General features: G+C 41.2%; 1 protein-coding gene across 1 annotated transcript in view; it reads left to right on the top strand.

Annotated features, from left to right (window-relative positions):
* Positions 1-20,615, top strand: part of lrba (LPS-responsive vesicle trafficking, beach and anchor containing) — an 866,835-nt gene that overhangs the window by 12,670 nt on the left and 833,550 nt on the right. The window contains exon 3 of the mRNA XM_060827381.1: positions 15,197-15,428. Within this exon, the coding sequence (XP_060683364.1) occupies positions 15,197-15,428 (232 nt within the window). The remainder of the gene's footprint in view (positions 1-15,196; positions 15,429-20,615) is intronic.

The raw sequence follows: 20,615 nt of genomic DNA, 5'->3' as shown, positions 1-20,615 counted from the left end.
TCCAGCATTCCCTATACCTACCAGCTTTCCCTTTCACCCTGACAGGAATACACTTTCTCTGGATTCTTGTTATCTCATTTCTGAAGGCTTCCCATTTTCCAGCCATCCCTTTACCTGCGAACATCTGCCTCCAATCAGCTTTTGAAAGTTCTTGCCTAATACTGTCAAAATTGGCCTTTCTCCAGTTTAGAACTTCAACTTTTAGATCTGGTCTATCCTTTTCCATCACTATTTTAAAACGAATAGAATTATGGTCGCTGGCCCCAAAGTGCTTCCCCACTGACCCCTCAGTCACCTGTCCTGCCTTATTTCCCAAGAGTAGGTCAAGTTTTGCACCTTCTGTAGTAGGTACATCCACATACTGAATCAGAAAATTGTCTTGTACACACTTGAGAAATTTCTCTCCATCTAAACCTTTAACACTATGGCAGTCCCAATCGATGTTTGGAAAGTTAAAATCCCCTACCATAACTACCCTATTATTCTTACAGATAGCTGTGATCTCCTTACAAGTTTGTTTCTGAATTTCCCTCTGACTATTGGTGGGGGTTTATAATACAATCCCAATAAGGTGATCATCCCTTTCTTATTTCTCAGTTCCACCCACGTAACTTCCCCGGATGTATTTCTGGGAATATCCTCCCTCAGCACAGCTGTAATGCTATCCCTTATCAAAAATGCCACTCCCCCTCCTCTTTTGCCTCCCTTTCTATCCTTCCTGTAGCATTTGTATCCTGGAACATTACGCTGCCAGTCCTGCCCATCCCTGAGCCATGTTTCTGTAATTGCTATGCTATCCCAGTCCCATGTTCCTAACCATGCCCTGAGTTCATCTGCCTTCCCTGTTAGGCCCCTTGCATTGAAATAAATGCAGTTTAATTTACTAGTCCTACCTTGTCCCTGCAAACCCTGACTGTTTGACTCATTTCTGTTCTCAGTTGTACCCATCTCAGATTGATCTCTTTCCTCACTATCTCCCTGGCCCCCCCCCCACCTTACTAGTTTAAATCCTCCCAAGCAGTTCTAGCAAATTTCCCTGCCAGTATTCATGATTTTGAGATGCCGGTGTTGGACTGGGGTGTACAAAGTTAAAAATCACACAACACCAGGTTATAGTCCGACAGGTTGATTTGGAAGCGCACTAGCTTTCAGAGCGGCGCTCCTTCATCAGGAGATTGCCTGTTGGACTATAACCTGGTGTTGTGTGATTTTTAACTTTCCCTGCCAGTATATTAGTTCCCTTCCAATTTAGGTGCAATCCGTCCTCCTTGTACAGGTCACTTCTCCCCCAAAAGAGATTCCAATGATCCAAAAATGTGAATCCTTCTCTCATACACCAGCTCTTGAGCCATGCATTCATCTGCTCTATCCTCCTATTCATGCCCTCACTAGCTCGTAGCACAGGGAGTAATCCAGATATTACTACCCTTGAGGACCTCCTTTTTAAATTTCTACCTGTAATCTCCCTTTAGAGTCTCAGCATTTTCCCTCCCAATATCGTTGGTTCCAATGTGGACAATGACCTCCTGCTGACCCCCCTCCCCTATGAGTACATTCTGCACCCTCTCTGAGACATCCTTGATCCTGGCACCAGGGAAACAACACACCATTCTGCTTTTTCTCTGCTGGCCACAGAAAGGTCTGTCTGTACTTCGGACTACAGAATCCCCTAACACAATTGATCTCTTGGAAGCTGACGTACCCCTCGTTGCATTAGAGCCAGTCTCAATACCAGAAACTTGGCTGTTTGTGCTACGTTCCCCTGAGAATTCATCATCCCTTACTTTTTCCAAAACAACATACCTGTTTGAAATGGGTATATCCACAAAAGACTCCTGCTCTAGCTGCCTACCTCTCTACCCCTTCCTAGAGTTAACCCATTTATGTGAATGTATCTGAGACTTTTTCCCCCTTTCTATAACTGCCATCTACCACATACTGTTGCTGTTGCAAATTCCTCATCGCTTCTATCTGTTTCTCCAACCGATCCACTCGATCTGATAAGATTCGCATCCAACAACATTTATACAGATGTAATCTGCAGTAACTTTTAAACTCCCACATCTGACAAGAAGTACATATCATTGCAAAGGCCATTTTTGTTCCTTCACAATCTACAGACTCAGAAAATAACACCATCTTATTCATCTACAAACATTGCCCCAGGTTAAATTAATAGTTATGGCTTATATTTTAAGTTTAATCAAGAAACGTATCTCCAAAAACACAATGAAGAAAGAATCCACTGTACCCACTACTGCAGCCTTTCTCTTGGACAGACTTAAAACAACAATTAACTTATCTGATTCTGTGCTGTGAATTTCGCCCAACACTTCCTCCAAGATTAGTTGTGAATTTCACTGTTTGTTAATTTTCCCAGATGCACTCCAATGTCCAGCGATGCATGAATTCAGACAGCAAAGGCGGTAACTGTGCAGGTTCTCTTTCTCTCTCTCCTGCACTGTCCTCACCATGTACTTCCTTTGTCTGCTCTTCTCCCTTTTAAACTGCTGTTGTTTTGATTTTGTTTTGGAAATTTGAAAAAAAAATGCAACTGCATATAAAACAGTAATTGCTGCTCCTAGAATTCGATGAAATCACCTCCAACACCTAAAATACCTCAAAAAAAAAGGAGCAGCTCTTACAGCCAGAAATGTTACCCATCCTCCATCTTAGTGTGTGATGATCTGAGTGTTTTTGGTGAGGAAAGATCTATTTACCAGAGAGGGGATACAATACCAGACTGATTTCTGGGATAGGAAGGTCCTAAAAGGAAAAAATGAAGAGTGCCTGTATTCTCGGGTTTGGAAGATTGGGAGATGATCTTACAAACTTCGAAAGTTCTTACTGAGAGACAGAATAGATGTTGAAAGAATGTTTCCCATTGCTGTGGGGTTTGGAACCATGGGAGACTATGCCAGAATAAAAGGCAAGCCACTTAAGACCAGATTGAAGAGGAACCTCTTCACTTTGAGGGTGGTGAATCTCTGGAATTCTGTTGAGTCCTCTGGAAGCTTGGAAATTTAGCCATTCAGTTAGTTTAACTGTGTGTAGAAATCTATCAATCTCTATATACGTTGCAGGATTAAGGGGGAGTGTGGGAATATGACACTGAGGTAGATGCTCGGCCATGATTTAGGATGACAGAATAGATTTGAGGGATTGAATGGCCTATTTCTGCTCCTCTTGAGGAATAAACAGAGCAGCCTGTTATGATTTCAACATCTACAATAGAAGAAAATATCTTCTGAACTATCAATCTTGTTTAGGACAGGTTTCAAACAGCATGAGAACTGCTGTTTCCTTGAGTTTAAAGTTTGTGTAATGGCATGCATAGTAAAATGAGACTGTAGAAACCCAAGAAGGGCTAGACCATCGTCGTCATCCATAGAATCAGTGCTGATGCTTTCTTTTAATTCACCTGACAGATTTTTCTCAAACATTTTCATTCAAATTCTGTGGTATTTATTTTTAATGCCAAGAAAAGCTTTTGAATATCGTTCCTGTTATCTTCTGCCACATGGCATTTCTTCACCACACACTATTCCTTTCATGCATCCTATCCCATCCAACCGCTGAACATAATCTCCCCAACCAGGGAACTTTGTTGCTGGATCCTTCTGATCTTTGGTTGTTGTTTTCTACTAACATAAATGTGTCATGTGCGCAGTCCTCTGTATACCTTGCATGCTTCCATATGTGCCAGGCACCTCTTACAAAATAAACCACCACAGAGGCATCTTTCAAAAATCCAAACTGTTCTGGCAATCAAAAATTGATGCAATTATTATAGATGCAGAGGTAATGATAGCATATGCAATTGACCTTAACAATTATCTTTTTGATTTTCCAGTTTGCTTTAATTTGTACCAGGCAAACAGTCAGTTGCATATGGTTTCATGACTTAAATCCTGGTAACTATCCTTGTGAAATATATATTTTTATTTTACTTTTCTTTAGTATGTTGATGTTTGTAAGTCTATTTAAAATTATGTAATTTAGTGTTTTGGCACATAAGCAACACTTGGAATTTGATGTCTATGAGCTAATAATTTAGAGCTGTGATTGTGTCCAAACTTCTGTAACATTATATGCTGAAATAATTCCTTTATGGAAAATTAAGTCAATTTTTCAGAAAAACACATTTCAGTTTATAAAGCTAACCATTAATTACTAATGACAGCAGTAACTTCCATAGAATAATTTTTAAAAGAAATTCCCTCAGTGAAGTTAGTACTACCCTAACTTGCATTGAAACCTTTGCAATAGTAAACAGTAGGAGAAAGTGAGCTCTGCAGATGCTGGAGTATCAGAGCTGAAAATGTGTTGCTGGAAAAGCGCAGCGGGTCAGGCAGCATCCAAGGAACAGGAAATTCGACGTTTCGGGCATAAGCCCCTCATCAGGAATGAGGAAAGTGTGTCCAGCAGGCTAAGAAAAAAGGTAGAGAGGAGGGACTTGGGGGAGGGGCGATGGAGATGTGATAGTTGGAAGGAGGTCAAGGTGAGGGTGATAGGCCAGAGTGGGGTGGGGGCGGAGAGGTCAGGAAGAAGATTGCAAGTTAGGAAGGCGGTGCTGAGTTCGAGGGATTCGACTGAGACAAGGTGGGGGGAGGGGAAATGAGGAAACTGGAGAAATCTGAGTTCATCCCTTGTGGTTGGAGGGTTCCCAGGCGGAAGATGAGGCGCTCTTCCTCCAACCCTCGTGTTGTTATGGTCTGGCGATGGAGGAGTTCAAGGACCTGCATGTCCTTGGTGGAGTGGGAGGGGGAGTTGAAATGTTGAGCCACGGGGTGGTTGGGTTGGTTGGTCCGGGTGTCCCAGAGGTGTTCTCTGACACGTTCCGCAAGTAGGCGGCCCCTCTCCTCAATATAGAGGAGGCCGCATCGGGTGCAGCGGATACAATAGATGTGTGTGGAGGTGCAGGTGAATTTGTGGCGGATATGGAGGGATTCCTTGGGGCCTTGGAGAGAAGTAAGGGAGGAGGTGTGGGCGCAAGTTTTGCATTTCTTGCGGTTGCAGGGGAAGGTGCCGGGAATGGAGGTTGGGTTGGTGGAGGGTGTGGACCTGACGAGGGAGTCACGGAGGGAGTGGTCTTTTCGGAACGCTAATAGGGGAGGGGAGGGAAATATATCCCTGGTGGTGGGGTCTGTTTGGAGGTGGCGGAAATGACGGCGGATGATACGCTGTATATGGAGGTTGGTGGGGTGGTAGGTGAGAACCAGTGGGGTTCTGTCCTGGTGGTGGTTGGAGGGGTGGGGCTGAAGGACGGAGGAGCGGGAAGTGGAGGAGATGCGGTGGAGGGCATCGTCGATCACGTCTGGGGGGATCTGCAGTCCTTGAAGAAGGAGGCCATCTGGACTGTACGGTATTGGAACTGGTCCTCCTGGGAGCAGATGCGGCGGAGACGAAGGAATTGGGAATATGGGATGGCGTTTTTCAGGGTGCAGGGTGGGAGGAGGTGTAGTCTAGGTAGCTGTGGGAGTCGGTCGGTTTATAGTAGATGTCCGTGTTGATTCGGTCACCCGTGATAGAAATGGAAAGGTCTAGGAAGGGGAGGGAGGAGTCTGAGACGGTCCAGGTGAATTTGAGGTCAGGGTGGAAGGTGTTGGTAAAGTGGATGAACTGTTCAACCTCCTCGTGGGAGCACGAGGCAGCGCCGATACAGTCATCGATGTAGTGGAGGAAAAGGTGGGGGGTGGTACCAGTGTAGTTGCAGAAGATGGACTGTTCCACATATCCTAAACAGTAATTTGATTCTAATGTTGGAAGCCTGTAAGTTGAAATTTCTTTTGGTAAGGAGGAGCCGAATTGTTCGCTGAATTGACCAACTTTATTTCATAATTTACTAATATGTTCAATTTATCCAAGTGTGGATCAGTTAATGATGTAAAAAGGCACTAACTTTGGAGATTTCTGCTTTATTTTAATTTAAAATAGATTGGTTAGCTGCTCAGTACATAACAATGGTGTTGATTTATTCAGGAAAGAATGCCCTGTGGTTTAAGATTTCATTGAAAACAGTATAGATTCTCAAAGGCATAGAGTTGAAGGTTGGCTAAAGGGTGATATATGCTCCTTTGCCCCCATGCACACTCCAAGTGAACTGGAAGCCTCCAAGCATCCCAGTTTCATTGATCCCTTGGTATTGTTTTTAAATTGCATGTCTCAACCCATCCTTTCCTTGGCAAAGACTGCCTCTTTCTAATTCTTACTGTTGCCCATCTCCTGATGAACTTCATTCATGCAAGTTTTCAGTGTTTATACCTCCAAGATGTTCCTGTGTTTCCTTTGAACTTTTGTAATCTGTTGCTTAACATTTTTAAGGTTAGTTATCCATGTCCAGGTTATGTTTACAGAAATTTAGTTGGTGGAAGAGTTGAAGAAGTAACTGCATATTTTATATTTTATGAAATACTGTTCTTGTGAAGTTTTATTGCAATTTTCAAGTTTAATATTGGTGTGAAATATATTTGTAATGTTTGTGATTTTCTATTAATATCTGGAAATGCAAAATGCTGTAAAAGTCTGCAGAGTTGAAGATTGAAACAATGAAGAGTCTTAATGGGATAACTGGTCAGGTAACAGTGTTGAAATTGATTTTTCTGGTTGGAGTGGTGAGGAAGAAAACAAACGTGATAAAATCTTTACTTCTAATGTATGACTTACTATGGTTTAAGTTGGCAAATGCACTTTGTAGATTTCTCATGAAGTATGAAGTTGAATTGTAGCTAGTTTTACTCCATTCCTTTGTAGAAGTTTGAGTTTTAATGTAGTTTAAAAGTTTAGATTTTAAAAAAATACTTAAAAAGCATTCCACAGAATATTAGGAAGTACACCATTCCTGCTGTTGAGAGAAAAATATAGGCCTGAAATGAATCTTACCCATTTTGTATTATAACTGTGTTGCTAATATTCAGTAGAGTAGCTTGCACTAAAACCATTGTAACAAAGCAGTGTAATTACTGTGTATTCAGTTGGCCTATATTTATCTTCCACTTGAATGCCTGAAACCATACATCATAGGTGGGTTGTGTCCAGATCTTTGTTAGTTCTTTTCTTGACTTGATTTTAGGAGATCTGTGTGACAGTTTTTTTTTGTAAGAACCAATTAGAAATCAAAGTTGATTTTTGTTTTGTCGTTCGGTCAACAAACAAATTAATGTTTATTTTTACCCCATGGCAATTGAGATCATAGAGATGTCATCATGGAAACAGACTCTTAGGTCCAACTCGTCCATGCTGAAAGCACTTAGTTCAGACAAACAGGACCATCATATTGTGATGTAAACCTGTTTTATGTTGGAGAAATACAGAAGAACCTCGATTATCCAAATGACGTGGGGAGTATTTTATTGGATAATCAAATGCCGGATTATGCATTTTAGCCAAGCATTGGGACCTCGTGATCTTGCCGGATAATCCAAAATTCGGATACTCGGATGCCAGATAATTGAGGTTACTCTATTGTATTTCTTTAACCCAATGATACAGTCATAGTCATACAGTCGAGAAACAGACTCTTTGATCTAGCTAGTCTACCCTAACCGTGTTCCCAAACTTGAACTAGTCCCATCTGCCTGCATTTAGTTCATATCCCTCTAAATATTTCCTACTCATGTACTGATCCAAATGTCTGTTAAAAGTTGTACCTGCATCCACCACTTTGTCTGGCAGTTCATTCCACACACTAACTAAGTGATTTAAAAAAAAATTGCCCTTCATGTCCTTTTTAAATCTTTCTCCTTTCACCTTAAAAATATACCTTTGAGTTTTGAACACTCCCACCTGAGGGAAGAGATCTTTTGCTATTCACTTGATGATTTTAGAAAACTCTAAGGCAGCACCTCAACTTCCTATGCTCCAGTGAAAAAAGTCCAACCTATCCAATCTATTTTTATATCTCAAACCCTCCAAACCCAGCAACATCCTGGCAAATCCTTTCCAATCCCCTCTCTAGTTTAATAATATCCTTCCTATAACAGGGCAACCAGACCTGTACACAGTACTTAAGAGGCCTCACCAACCTCCTGTACAACCTCAACATGACAGCCCAACTCCTATACTCAAAGGACTGAATGATGAAGGCAGGCACACTGAACACCTCCTTAACCACCCTGTCCACCTGTGGCGCAACTTTCAATTATTTACCTGAGCCCCTAAGGGTCTCTGTTCTACAACACTACCCAAGGCCTTACTTTTATTTGTATAAATCCTGCCCTTGTTTTATCAAAATGCAAAGCCGTACACTTATTTGAACTAAACTCCTTCTGCCATTCCTCAGCCATTGACCCAATTGATCAAGATCTCTTTGATTTCTTAGATAATCTTCTTCAGTGTTCACTATACCACCAAGTTTGGTGTCGCCTGTAGACATAATAACCTATATTTTCATCCAAATTATTTATATAAATGACAAGCAAAAATGCACCCAGTAGTGATCCTTGGGGAACACTGTTCATCACAGGCTTCTGGTCCAAAAAAACAACCCTCCACCACCGCCCTCAATCTTTAACTGATTTGGAGTTTACGTGTTTGCATTTGCAAAAATTCATGAGAGTTGTCTTGTATGATTGGTGCTTTCCAATTTCTTGGAAAATTCTATTTCCTGTCATGCTTTACTTTCATGACTGCTTTCAACTAGTTAAATATGATAGTTGTATCAAAATTGTATCTATAATATACTTCCAGGTTTGCCAACTTTTGCTTACAACATCTCCAGAGCTACCAATCTGAAATTAAAAACTTTTAATTTTAAAAATTCCTCATTTAATAACCTGACATATCTGTCAGCAAGATTAAATACCCTGCAGTACAAGCCTCCAATCTGAGTGTTTAAGATCCCATGCCTACCTATCATCCTTCTCATCACAAATTTCAGAAGGATAGATAGACAGTGAAGCACAAGGAAAAGATGAGAATCAAATGAGGAAACTGACAGCGAGAAACAACTGAGTTTGGGTAAGAAAAGTGGATAGGAAGCCAAATGGAGGTAAGTGAGAAAACATCTGGAAGAGAAATAAATAACCAAAAGTGGCCAAAGAAGCCAGATGAAGCAGAGATAATAGCTAGTAAAGGGAAGAGTGAAAATTGTGAGGGAGAGAGAAATAGCAAAGGGCATGGGATTGGAGTGAGATTCATGAGGGAGAAAAAGAAGAGAATAGAGAAGGTGAAGCAAAAGCGAGCTGATCCAAAAAAGACAATTGGATAAAATAGGCTGAAGTAGGAGAGAAGTAAATATTGATTTGTTTTCTTTATCCTTTGGATTTTTTGTCTCCTTTTAGACAAAGGAGAACCAGTGGATATGGTGTATCTGGATTTTAAGACTGCTTTTGATTTATATAAATGACTCCAATGAGGGAACCAAATGCAATATTTCCAAATTTGCTGATGACACAAAGCAATGTGAATAGTGGGAGGAGGTGGGGAGGTGGTGGATGTGATCTGGACAAGTTGAGTAGTGTCCATAGAGAGATTCCCATTCAATCTTTCCACACATGGATTTGAAAGATAGTCTCTGAGGAACCCTAGACTGTTTTCAGTGCATCTTGCAAATGACTGCTCCTAACATTTGAAGAGAGTGAATGTTTGATGTGCTGCCAAACAAGCAAGATGGCTTTTCCAGAATGGTGTGAAGCTTCCTGAGTGTTAAAGTTGCACTCATCCAGGAAGTGGGAGTATTCCATCACACTCTAACTTGTGTTGGGCAGGCCTTGGGGAGTCAGGAGATACTCACTGTGAAATTCCTAAACTCTGACCTGTTCTTAGAATTTAAGTGACTAATCCAGTTCACTTTTGGTCAGCAATAGCTCCCAGAATATTGATTGTGAAGGATTGAATGATGGCAATGCAAATTGAATGACGACTGGCTGCAATGGCTAAATTCTCTCTTGTGGAGAGTGCTATTGTCTAGCACTTATCAGCCCAAGCCTGAACATAATCCAGGTCCTTGTGCATTTGGATTGCTTGAGATTTTGAAGAGTCATAAATGGTGCTTAATATTGTGCTGGCATGAGCAAACATTTTCATTTTAGACCTTTTGGAGAGAAGGTCATTGAAGCTGAAGATAGTTGGATCCTGGACATTTCCTTGAACTCTTGCATAGAACATAGAACATAGAACATAGAAAAATACAGCGCAGTACAGGCCCTTCGGCCCTCAATGTTGCGCTGATCCAAGCCCACCTAACCTACACTGGCCCACTTTCCTCCATATGCCTATTCAATGCCCGTTTAAATGCCCATAAAGAGGGAGAGTCCACCACTGTTACTGGCAGGGCATTCCATGAACTCACGACTCGATGAGTAAAGAATCTACCCCTAACTTCTGTCCTATACCTACCACCCTTTAATTTAAAGCTATGCCGCCTCGTAATATCTGACTCCATACGTGGAAAAAGGTTCTCATGGTCAACCCTATCTAAACCCCTAATCATCTTGTACACCTCTATCAAGTCACTGCTAAACCTTCTTTTCTCCAATGAAAACAGCCCCAAGTGCTTCAGCCTTTCCTCATACGATCTTCCTACCATACCAGGCAACATCCTGGTAAACCTCCTTTGCACCCGTTCCAGTGCCTCCACATCCTTCCTATAGTATGGCGACCAAAACTGCACACAATACTCCAGATGCGGTTGCACCAAAGTCTTATACAACTCAACATGACCTCAGGACTCTGGAACTCAATTCCTCTACCAATAAAAGCCAGTACGCCATATGCCTTCTCCACAGCACTATTTATCTGGGTGGCAACTTTCAGAGATCCGTGTACATGGACACCAAGATCCCTCTGCTCATCCACACTACCAAATATCCGACCATTAGCCCAGTACTCCATCTTGTTACTCTTACCAAAGTGAATCACTTCACACTTAGCTACATTGAACTCCATTTGCCACCTTTCTGCCCAGCTCTGCAGCTTATCTATATCCCGCTGTAACCTGTCACATCCTTCCTCACTGTCAACAACTCCACCGACCTTCGTATCATCCGCAAACTTGCTCACCCAACCTTCTAGCCCCTCCTCCAGGTCAGTTATAAAAATGACAAACAGCAATGGTCCCAAAACAGATCCTTGTGGAACACCACTGGTAACTGCACTCCAAGCTGAACCTTTACCATCAACTACTACCCTCTGTCTTCTTCCAGCCAGCCAATTCCTAATCCAAACCTCCAACTCCCCCTCAATGCCATACCTCTGTATTTTTTGCAGTAGCCTACCATGGGGAACCTTATCAAACGCCTTACTAAAATCCATATACACCACATCTACCGCTTTACCCTCGTCCACCTCCTTAGTCATCTTCTCAAAGAATTCCATAAGGTTTGTGAGGCACGACCGGCCCTTCACAAAACCATGCGGACTATCCTTGATCACATCATTCCTATCCAGATGTTCATAAATCCTATCCCTTACAGTTGTCTCTAAGACTTTGCCCACAACAGAGGTAAGACTCACCGGCCTATAGTCACTAGGGTTATCCCTACTCCCCTTCTTGAACAAGGGAACAACATTTGCTATCCTCCAGTCTTCTGGCACTATTCCTGTAGACAACAAGGACATAAAAATCAAGGCCAATGGCTCTGCAATCTCCTCCCTTGCTTCCCAGAGAATCCTAGGATAAATGCCATCAGGCCCAGGGGACTTATCTATATTCACCCTTTCCAGAATTTCCAACACCTCTTCCCTACATATCACAAAGCCATCCATTCTAATTAATTGTGACTCAATATTCACATCGGCAACAATGTCCTGTTCTTGAGTGAATACTGATGAAAAGTATTCATTCAGTGTCTCCCCAATTTCTTCAGCCTCCACATGCAACTTCCCACTACTATCCTTGATGGGACCTATTCCTACCCTAGTCATCCTTTTATTCTTGACATACCTATAGAAAGCCTTTGGGTTTTCCCTAATCCTACCAGCCAAGGACTTTTCATGTCCCCTCCTTGCTGCTCTTAGCTCTCTCTTTAGATCCTTCCTGGCTACCTTATAACTCTCAATTGCCCCAATTGAACGTTCACGCCTCATCTTTACATAGGCCACCCTCTTCCCTTTAACAAGGGATTCCAATTCCTTATTAAACCACGGCTCCCTCACACGACTCTTTTCCTCCCTGCCTGACAGGTACATACTTATCAAGGACACTCAGTAGTTGTTCCTTGAACAAGCTCCACATATTGATTTCACCCTTCCCTTGAAGCCTATTTTTCCAAGCCACGCATCCTAAGTCATGCCTCACTGCATCATAATTTCCCTGCCCCCAGCTATAACACTTGCCCTGTAGTGCACACTTATCCCTCTCCATTACTAGAGTAAAAGTCACTGAATTGTGGTCACTGTCCACAAAGTGCTCACCTACCTCCAATTCTAACACCTGGCCTGGTTCGTTACCCAGAACCAAATCCAGTATGGCCTCACCTCTTTTTGGCCTGTCTACATATTATGTCAGGAAACCCTCCTGCACACATTGGACAAACACCAACCCATCTAACGTACTCGAGCTATAGCTTTCCCAGTCAATATCTGGAAAGTTAAAGTCCCCCATAACAACTACCCTATTACTTTCACTCTTCTCCTGAATCATCCTCGCAATCCTTTCTTCTACGTCTCTAGGACTATTAGAAGGCCTGTAGAAAACTCCTAACAGGGTGACCTCACCTTTCCTATTTCTAAGCTCAGCCCTCTTAAATAAATCCTCGAGCCTAAACGACTGACCTCCATCCTTTTCCAAGAGATAGATATGAATCTTCCTTCTGATTCCCACAGACTTTAATTTGCAAGGGCTCCTTGATGCCACTTCCAGTGCAATGTGTCTTCAAATGTCAGCCACTGGCATTCTCTCTCTGGATTTCATCCCTTTTGTCCATGTTTGAACTCAGGCTCTAATGAGGTCAGAAGCTGTGTAGCCCTGGCAAAACCCAGACAGAGTGTCAGTGAGCAGCTTATTGCTAAGTAAATACAGTACCGTTGTTGATTTCTTCCATTACTTTACTGATGATTGAACATAGACTGTCAGGTGGCAACTGGCCAAGTTGGATTTATCCTTTTTTTTGGTGTACAAGATGTACATGGGCAAAATTCTGCATTGTTCAGTAGATGCTAGTGTTGTACTGGAACCACTTGGTTAGTGGCACAGCAGGTTCTGGAGTACAAGTCTGCTGTATTACCATCAGAATGTCATCAGAACCTATAGCTTTTGCAGTATTTAGCATCTTTAGCCATTTTTGGACATCATTTGCAATGAATCAAATTAGCTAATGCTGTGATCTGGGTACTTCCAGAAGAGGCAGTGGTGCATCATCCACTCGGTACTACTTCTTGAAGATTGTTGTAAATATTTCAGCCTGATCTTTTGCTTGTGCTTAGCTCCTTCATCATTGAGGATGGGAATATTTGTGGAGCCCCTCTCCTCAAGTAAATTTTGTAATTGACTGACACCATTCATGACTGGATGTGGAAGAGCTTAAATCTAATACATTGATTGTAGAATCAACTATTTATCATTCACTTAAATTGTTTGGTATGCATATAGCCTGTTTTGCAGCTTCATCAGTTTGACATTCATTTTTAAATATGTCTGGCAGTGCTTCTGACATTAATCCCATGACTTGATGACAACAGTGGAATAGGGGATATTACCAGGCCTCAAGGTTACGGATTGTATTTCAGTACAATCCTACTTTTGCTGATGGACCATAGTACATCACGGGTGTGCAATAGAGTTGGTAGATATGTATGAAAACCATCCCTTTTGCCATATTGGCATTGTCACACAACACAAAGGCAGTTTTCCTTAATATGGAGACAAAGCCCCATCTTCACAAGAACTGCATGGTGCTCATAGACCAGTTGTGTCTTAGGCAGACAAATTGGTGAGAGAAGTCAAATATGTTCTTCCCTCTTGTTGATTTCCTTGAAAACCTGCAGACAAAATGTGGCAGCTATGCCCTTTAGGATTCAACAGCAGTGGTGTGGCAGAGACACTCTTGGTGATGGACATTGAAGTTCTCCACCCAGGATACATCCTGCACCCTAAGTGTTTCCTTCAAATGAAACCCAACATGGACGAGCACAGATTATTAAGCAAGAGGGGAATAAGCAGCAGGTTTCCTTGCCCTTGTTTGATTTTATGCCACATGGGGTCTAGAAGTCAATGTTAAGGACTCCTCAGGCATCTCCCACTTGATGTGTACACTGCTGGGTCTGACTAGGGCATATACAGGGATGGTGATCATGCTGTCTGGGACATAGTTAATTAGTTAAGTTGCTTTATCAGGTTGGTTAAGTTTTCCAATTGTTATTTTAAATTCTGTTTTCTTTTGTTCATGTTTTAAGTGTAGTCTTTAAGTTCTGCTTTGCTTTAAAGCTGAGTGGTTTGACCATTTGCATCAGACCTATAACACTCACTTCACATCTGCCTTTGAAATAAGAAAAAAAGTAAGGATCTAGGCTACCCTCTTAAAACATTTTGAGGGGTCTGGCCTGGTTCATAACAACAGAAAAACTAGCAAATAAAGTATGACACTTGTCAGGATATATTTGGTCAGATGATCAAAAACTTGCTCAAAGTTTTAATGTCTGCCTCCTTCTTAGTTTTACTAAAGTGGATAACTTCACATTTATCCACATGATGCTGCCCTTCATTTTGCCTACTTGGCCTGTTCAAATCGCACTGCAATATCTCTGCATTCTCCTCACAGCTCACCCTTCCACCAGCTTTTGTCTCATTGGAAAATTTTGAGATATCATACATGGAGCCCAGCTATTCACTGTAGTATTCCACTGCCTGCAATTTAGAAAAAAGACCCATTAATTTTTATTTGTCTTTTTTTTACAGGATGGTAAGAGAATTTGTTGTCTTAAAATTGTATGGTATTTGACATGTTTCAAGAATAGCACTTATATGTAATAAAAGCTGAATAAGCCACAAATTTGAAATTTTAGCTTTTGGAAAAGAAAACTAGCAAAATACTGAAACTGTTATTTTCTGCCATGTTATAATTTTGATGCTCCAATATAGTTGATACATCTTCAAATATGAAAAGATATATCTTCACATGTTACAACCTCCAGAATAAGAATTTACTGCATACCAATATACTAGTATATTAAATTGGATTAAGCGTACATTTTTGTCTTGTCATGAAAATTGAATTATAATTGTCATGCACTTCTTGAATTTCTGTTTTTATTAAAGCTTGTAGGAGGACAATTTGACTTGGAGATGAATTTCATCATACAAGACGTGGAGAGCATTGCTTGCATGGTGAAGATGTTGGACAGCTGCGATGTTACCTGCCAGGCTGAAGTTTGGAGCATTTTCACAGCAATTCTGAAAAAAAGTATTTGCAATCTACAGGCCTGCACGGATGCAGGGTTGATTGAACATGTTCTTAAAAGAATTCATGGCGTTAACAATATGATAGCAGGTGGGGAATTGATTTGTTTTGGAGTGTCTTGTCTCTAATTATAGCCCGTTGAGCTGACATGAGAATGCAAAACTGGAAGATTTAAAATGATAGAGTTGGCTTGATCAAAAATTGTTTGCTTTTTATTTTTTATGAAGTTGCTGTAGGCCGACTGAACAGATCTATATTGCATAATCGTTTTTCAGGAAGATGATTATTTTAACATCAATACCAACCAAATGAATAACAGAGCTAGAAAATCTGCATGTCCAGATTGTCTTCATTAGTTTTGAATTTGACTTAGGGAAGTGAGCATTCAGAACATGCAAAATCCCATGGGTTGAAAATAGAAGGTATGAATGTGCACCTCTGTATGGTTTTAAACCCAAAAGCACGTGCATTGCAATGGTATATTCATTCCAATGAGCATGTATTCTTTGAATAAACAAAACCAAAGTTTGCTGGAAAAACTCAGGTTTGGTGGCATTCGTAGTGAGAGAAAACCGTTCACATTTCAAGCCCAGTGACCCTTTGAATTTTTTTTAATGTTAAGTTAAATTTCAGTTCCTTAAATTAGACAATTTTTCAGGTATTCTCAGTTTGCATGGTCAGTTTTTAAAAACGACAATTCCTGGTGAAGATCCTTATGCCTAAAACGTCTATTCTCCTGCTCTTTGGATGCTGCCTGACTTGTGCTTTTCCAGCACCACACTCTTGACTCTAATCTTGAGCATCTGCAGTCCTCACTTCCTCCTTTTAAAAATAACAAATCTAGTTCATTTTTAGCACTGTTTAATCCTAGGAATTAGTGTTGGTATTAATCTGACACTTTTTCAGTATAGTTGTAACATAACTACCATTGGTCAATCGTGTATGTGAAGATGAATGCAAGTGATTGGTAATAGCAGGAACATAAACGAAACCTGGATCTCAACTATGCTGTCAGCATTTTAACATGTTGCAGAGCATCCTACTGATCATTGTTTTCAAATGTCTTCCTTTCTATCTGTTGCCCTCCTCCCCCATGTATCCCAATGATTATACAGTGGTTTAAGAAGGCAGCCCTCAATGCCCTTCTCCAGGGCAAAGGTTATGGGCAATAAATGCTTGCTGAGCCATTGATAACCACTCGGAGTGAATTTAAAAAAAAAAGCTTGCCCCTTGCACATTCCTGATTTTAATTGTTCCTTCTTGGCGGTCATAGCGCATTAACCATGCAAAACTAAACTCTTATATTCAGTCACCCCCCACCACCCCCTCCCCGCTCTGCATGCAAAAGAAACCTTTCCATTGTATCTCTTTTGTTTAAGATACTCCTTAAAACCTACTGTTTGTGATAAATGTTTGGACATGTGGCCTAATGTGGCTTAATTTCAAATTTTATCGAACCACTTGCAGGTGGTTTTGGGGAATTTTTTTATCATTATAAATGAATGTGTTGCTGTTCTGTATTAACATAATCTCAGCAAGCCATATGTCCCAATTAGAAGTGGAAATTACTTGACCAATCCTAGTTGGAAGTTTTAAAATTCACCTTTACGCATGTTAGATGAGGACTCGATATTTGGCACATTGCATGTGGCCAGGAATAGTTACGTCAAGGGATATGCCTGCACCGGTTGGCATGCACCTTACATATTTTGTCCAAATTGTTATTGAATTCAAAACGGAGTTCCTTTTTGATGGTGACTTATAACACACATACGATCTAAACAGATACCATTGAGGATTTCCTGACAAATGTTTTTGCCTCCTTCCCCTGAAGGTTTTGTGTTTATTGAGGTAGTACAAGTAAGTATTGGGTAACCAAATACTAATATTTATTTGCTTGTAGGAGGACATTTGAGGGAAGACCATGCATATTACTTATTAATGACTTCAGTGTAGTTTATGTGCTGATTGGGAGATGTCATCTGAAACAAGCAAAATCAAAATCAACCCTAGAATTTTCACTTGAATTGTTTGAGACATTTTTTAATTAGATGCTTACCAGAAGAAGATGTTAACTTCGCACCCTCTAAATGATATGTATTGAAGTTCAGTCTGCTTTCCATGACCTGTTATTGGTTCATTCCTGAATGAAATCTGAGCATAGTGGAATCCTTTTTAGAGGGACTGGTAGGTTTTGGGCTGCCTGCCAGATTGCTTTTATTTTTAATATCATTTTTCATGGGATGTGGACATTGCTGGCTGGCTAGCATTTTATTATCTGTTTATGTTGCCCTTGAGAAGATGGTAATGAGCTGCTGCCTTGAACTGCTACAGTCCACGTTATGTAGGTTGACCCACAATGCCCTGAGGGAGGGACTTCCAGAATGTTGACTCAGTGACAGTGAACAGCTTAAAGGGAATCTTGCAGGTGGTGGTGTACCAATGTATCTGCTGCCCTTGTCCTTCTAGATGGAAGTGATTGTGCTGTCTTAATGACCTTTGGTGAATTTCTGCAGTCCATCTTGTAAATAGTACACTATACTGCTACTGGGCATCTGTGATGGAGGGAATGGAAGCCTGTGGTTGTGGTGGCAATCAAGTGGGCTGCTTTCCTGTATGCTGTCAAGCTTGTTAAGTATTGTTGGAGCTGCACTCATCCAGGCAAGTAGGGAGTATTCCATCATTCACCTAACTTGTGCCTTGTAGATGATTGATAGGTATTTGGAAGTCAGGAGTGAGTGACTTGCTCTTGTAGCCACTATGTTTGTGCTTAGTCAATCCTGGATGGGTTGAGTGTTTTGAAGAGGTGATAAAGAAGATTGATGAAAGCAGAGTGGTAGATGTTGTCTATATGGACTTCAGCAAAGCAATCGATGAAGTTCCGCTTGGTAGACTGGTTAGTAAGGTTAGATCACATGAGATACAGGCAGACCAGACCAATTGGATGCAAAATTGGTTTGAAGGTAGGAGCCAGAGATCGTGGTACAGGGTTGCTTTTCAAGCTGGAGGCCTGTGATCAGTGTGCCACGAGGATCAATATTAGGTCCACAGCTTTTCATCATTTTATATAAGTGATTTGAATGTGAATATAGAAGGCATGGTTAATAAATTTGCAGATGACACCAAAATAGATGGTGTAATGGAGAGAGAAGATGATTTTTTTTTAAGAGTAGAACTGGACCTTGATCGGTTATGCCAATGGGTTGAAGAGTGGCAGATGGAGTTTAGATAAATGTGAAGTGTTGCATTTTGGTAGGGCTTGTACTGTGAATGGTAGGGCCCTTGGAAGTTTTGCGAACAGAGACCTAGGGATGCAGAGGTTTAGTTTCTTGAAAATTGAGTCACAGATAGACAAGGTGGTGAAGAATGTGTTTGGCATACTTACCTTAATTGGTTAGAACATTTAGTGAAGGAGTTGGGTTGTCATTTTTTGGCTGTACAGGACATAAGTGAGCCCACTTGTAGAATATTGCATACACCGCTGGTCACCCATCTATAGGAATTATGTTGAATTTAAGAGGATGCAGAAAAGATTTACAAGCATTTTGCCAGGACTGGAGGGTTTGAGTTTCAGGGAGAGGCTGAATAGGCTGGGGCTATTTTTCCTGGAGCATTGGAGGCTGAGGGGTGACCTGATAGGGTTTTATAAAATTCTGAGGGACATGGATAGGGTGAATAGCCAAGGTGTCTCTGCTAGGATGGGGAGTCTAAAACGAACGCGTTTGAGTTTAAAGTGAGAGGGGAAAGATTTAAAAAGGACCTGAGGGGTAACCTTTTCACACAGAGCATGGAGTATGTATGGAAAGAGCTGCCAGAGGAAGTGGTGGAGGTGGACACAGTTACAACATTTAAAGGCATCTGGATGGATGCATGAATAGGAAGGTGTGAGAGGGATATGAATCAAAAGCTGGCAGATGGGATGAGGTCAGATTGGGATGTCCAGTTGTCGTGGATGAATTGGACTAAAGGGTCTGTTTCTCTGCTGTTTGACTCATCATTGTCACCTCTTCAAAAAAAAACTCAACTTAGTGAGACGTGATTCCCCATGCAGAAAGCCATGTTGACAATCCTCTAATCAGTCCTTGTCTTGCCAAATGCTGCTCCTGGAATCCCCTCCAGCAACTTAACTTAATTACCACTGATTAAGGGTCACTGGTCTACAGTTCCCTGGCTTTTCTTTATAGCTTTTCTTAAGTAATGACGTCTCATTATCCAACCTCCAGTCTTACGGCATCTCACCCGTGGGTGTCAATGAAACAAATATCTTAGCAAGGGGCCCAGCAAGCTCTTCCCTAGCTTCCCACGTAGTTCTAGGAAATATGACATCAGGTCCTGGCGAAGTGTCTACCTTTATGCATTTTAAGACCTCTAGCACCACCTCTTCTGTAATATGAGCTCTTCTCAAGATCTCACTATTAAGTTCCCCAAGTTCCATGTCCTTTCCACAGAAATACGGATACAAGATATTCATTTAGTATCTCACCCATCTCTTGTGGTTCCACACACAGCCCCATTGATATTGAATTTCCAGTGTATTACTTTTGTGTTATTGATAGAGATGAAATAATTACTGATCACATTTGGATTGGAACAGCATAAATGTTTGTCATATCGATAAAACACATTTAGCAGGGATAGTTAATGGTGAATTTTATAACTTGGTGTCAGTAGCTTATAACATAACTATTTTATAACTAAAAACTACTTTCAGCTTTTAACACCCAAGTTAGCAGAAATCAGGAAGCAGTCAGCGAATTGGTTACATGGTAAACATTTGGATGTAGGTTTGCTTGCTGAGTTGGAAGGCTTCTTTTCAGGTGTTTCGACACCATATTAGGTAACATCTTCAGTGAACCTCAGAATGAAGCACTGGTGGTGTAGCCTGCTTTTTCTTTATATGTTTGGGTTTCCTTGGGTTGGTGACGTGATTTCCTATGGTGATGTCATTTCCTGTTCATTTTCTTAGAGGATGGTAAATGTGATCCAAGTCAATGTGTTTGTTGAGAGAGTTTTGGTTGGAATGCCATGCTTCTAGGAATTTTCGTGCATGTCTCTGTTTGGCTTGTTCTAGGATGGATGTGTTGTCCCAGTCAAAGTAGTGTCCTTTCTCATCTTTATGTAAGGATACTAGTGTGAGTGGGTCATGTTTTTTTGTGGCAAATTGATCATGCATTCTGGTGGCTAGTATGGTGATAAGACATCTGAAAACGAACCTTCCAGCTCAGCGAGCAAACCTACATCCAGAACCTCAACCTGAGCGACAAATCTTCTCAAAAC

This window comes from Hemiscyllium ocellatum, chromosome 1, assembly GCF_020745735.1.
Source record: "Hemiscyllium ocellatum isolate sHemOce1 chromosome 1, sHemOce1.pat.X.cur, whole genome shotgun sequence".
Taxonomy (NCBI): Eukaryota; Metazoa; Chordata; class Chondrichthyes; order Orectolobiformes; family Hemiscylliidae; genus Hemiscyllium; species Hemiscyllium ocellatum.
The sequence above is the reverse complement of the archived record's forward strand: the minus strand, read 5'-3'. Positions and strand labels throughout refer to the sequence as shown.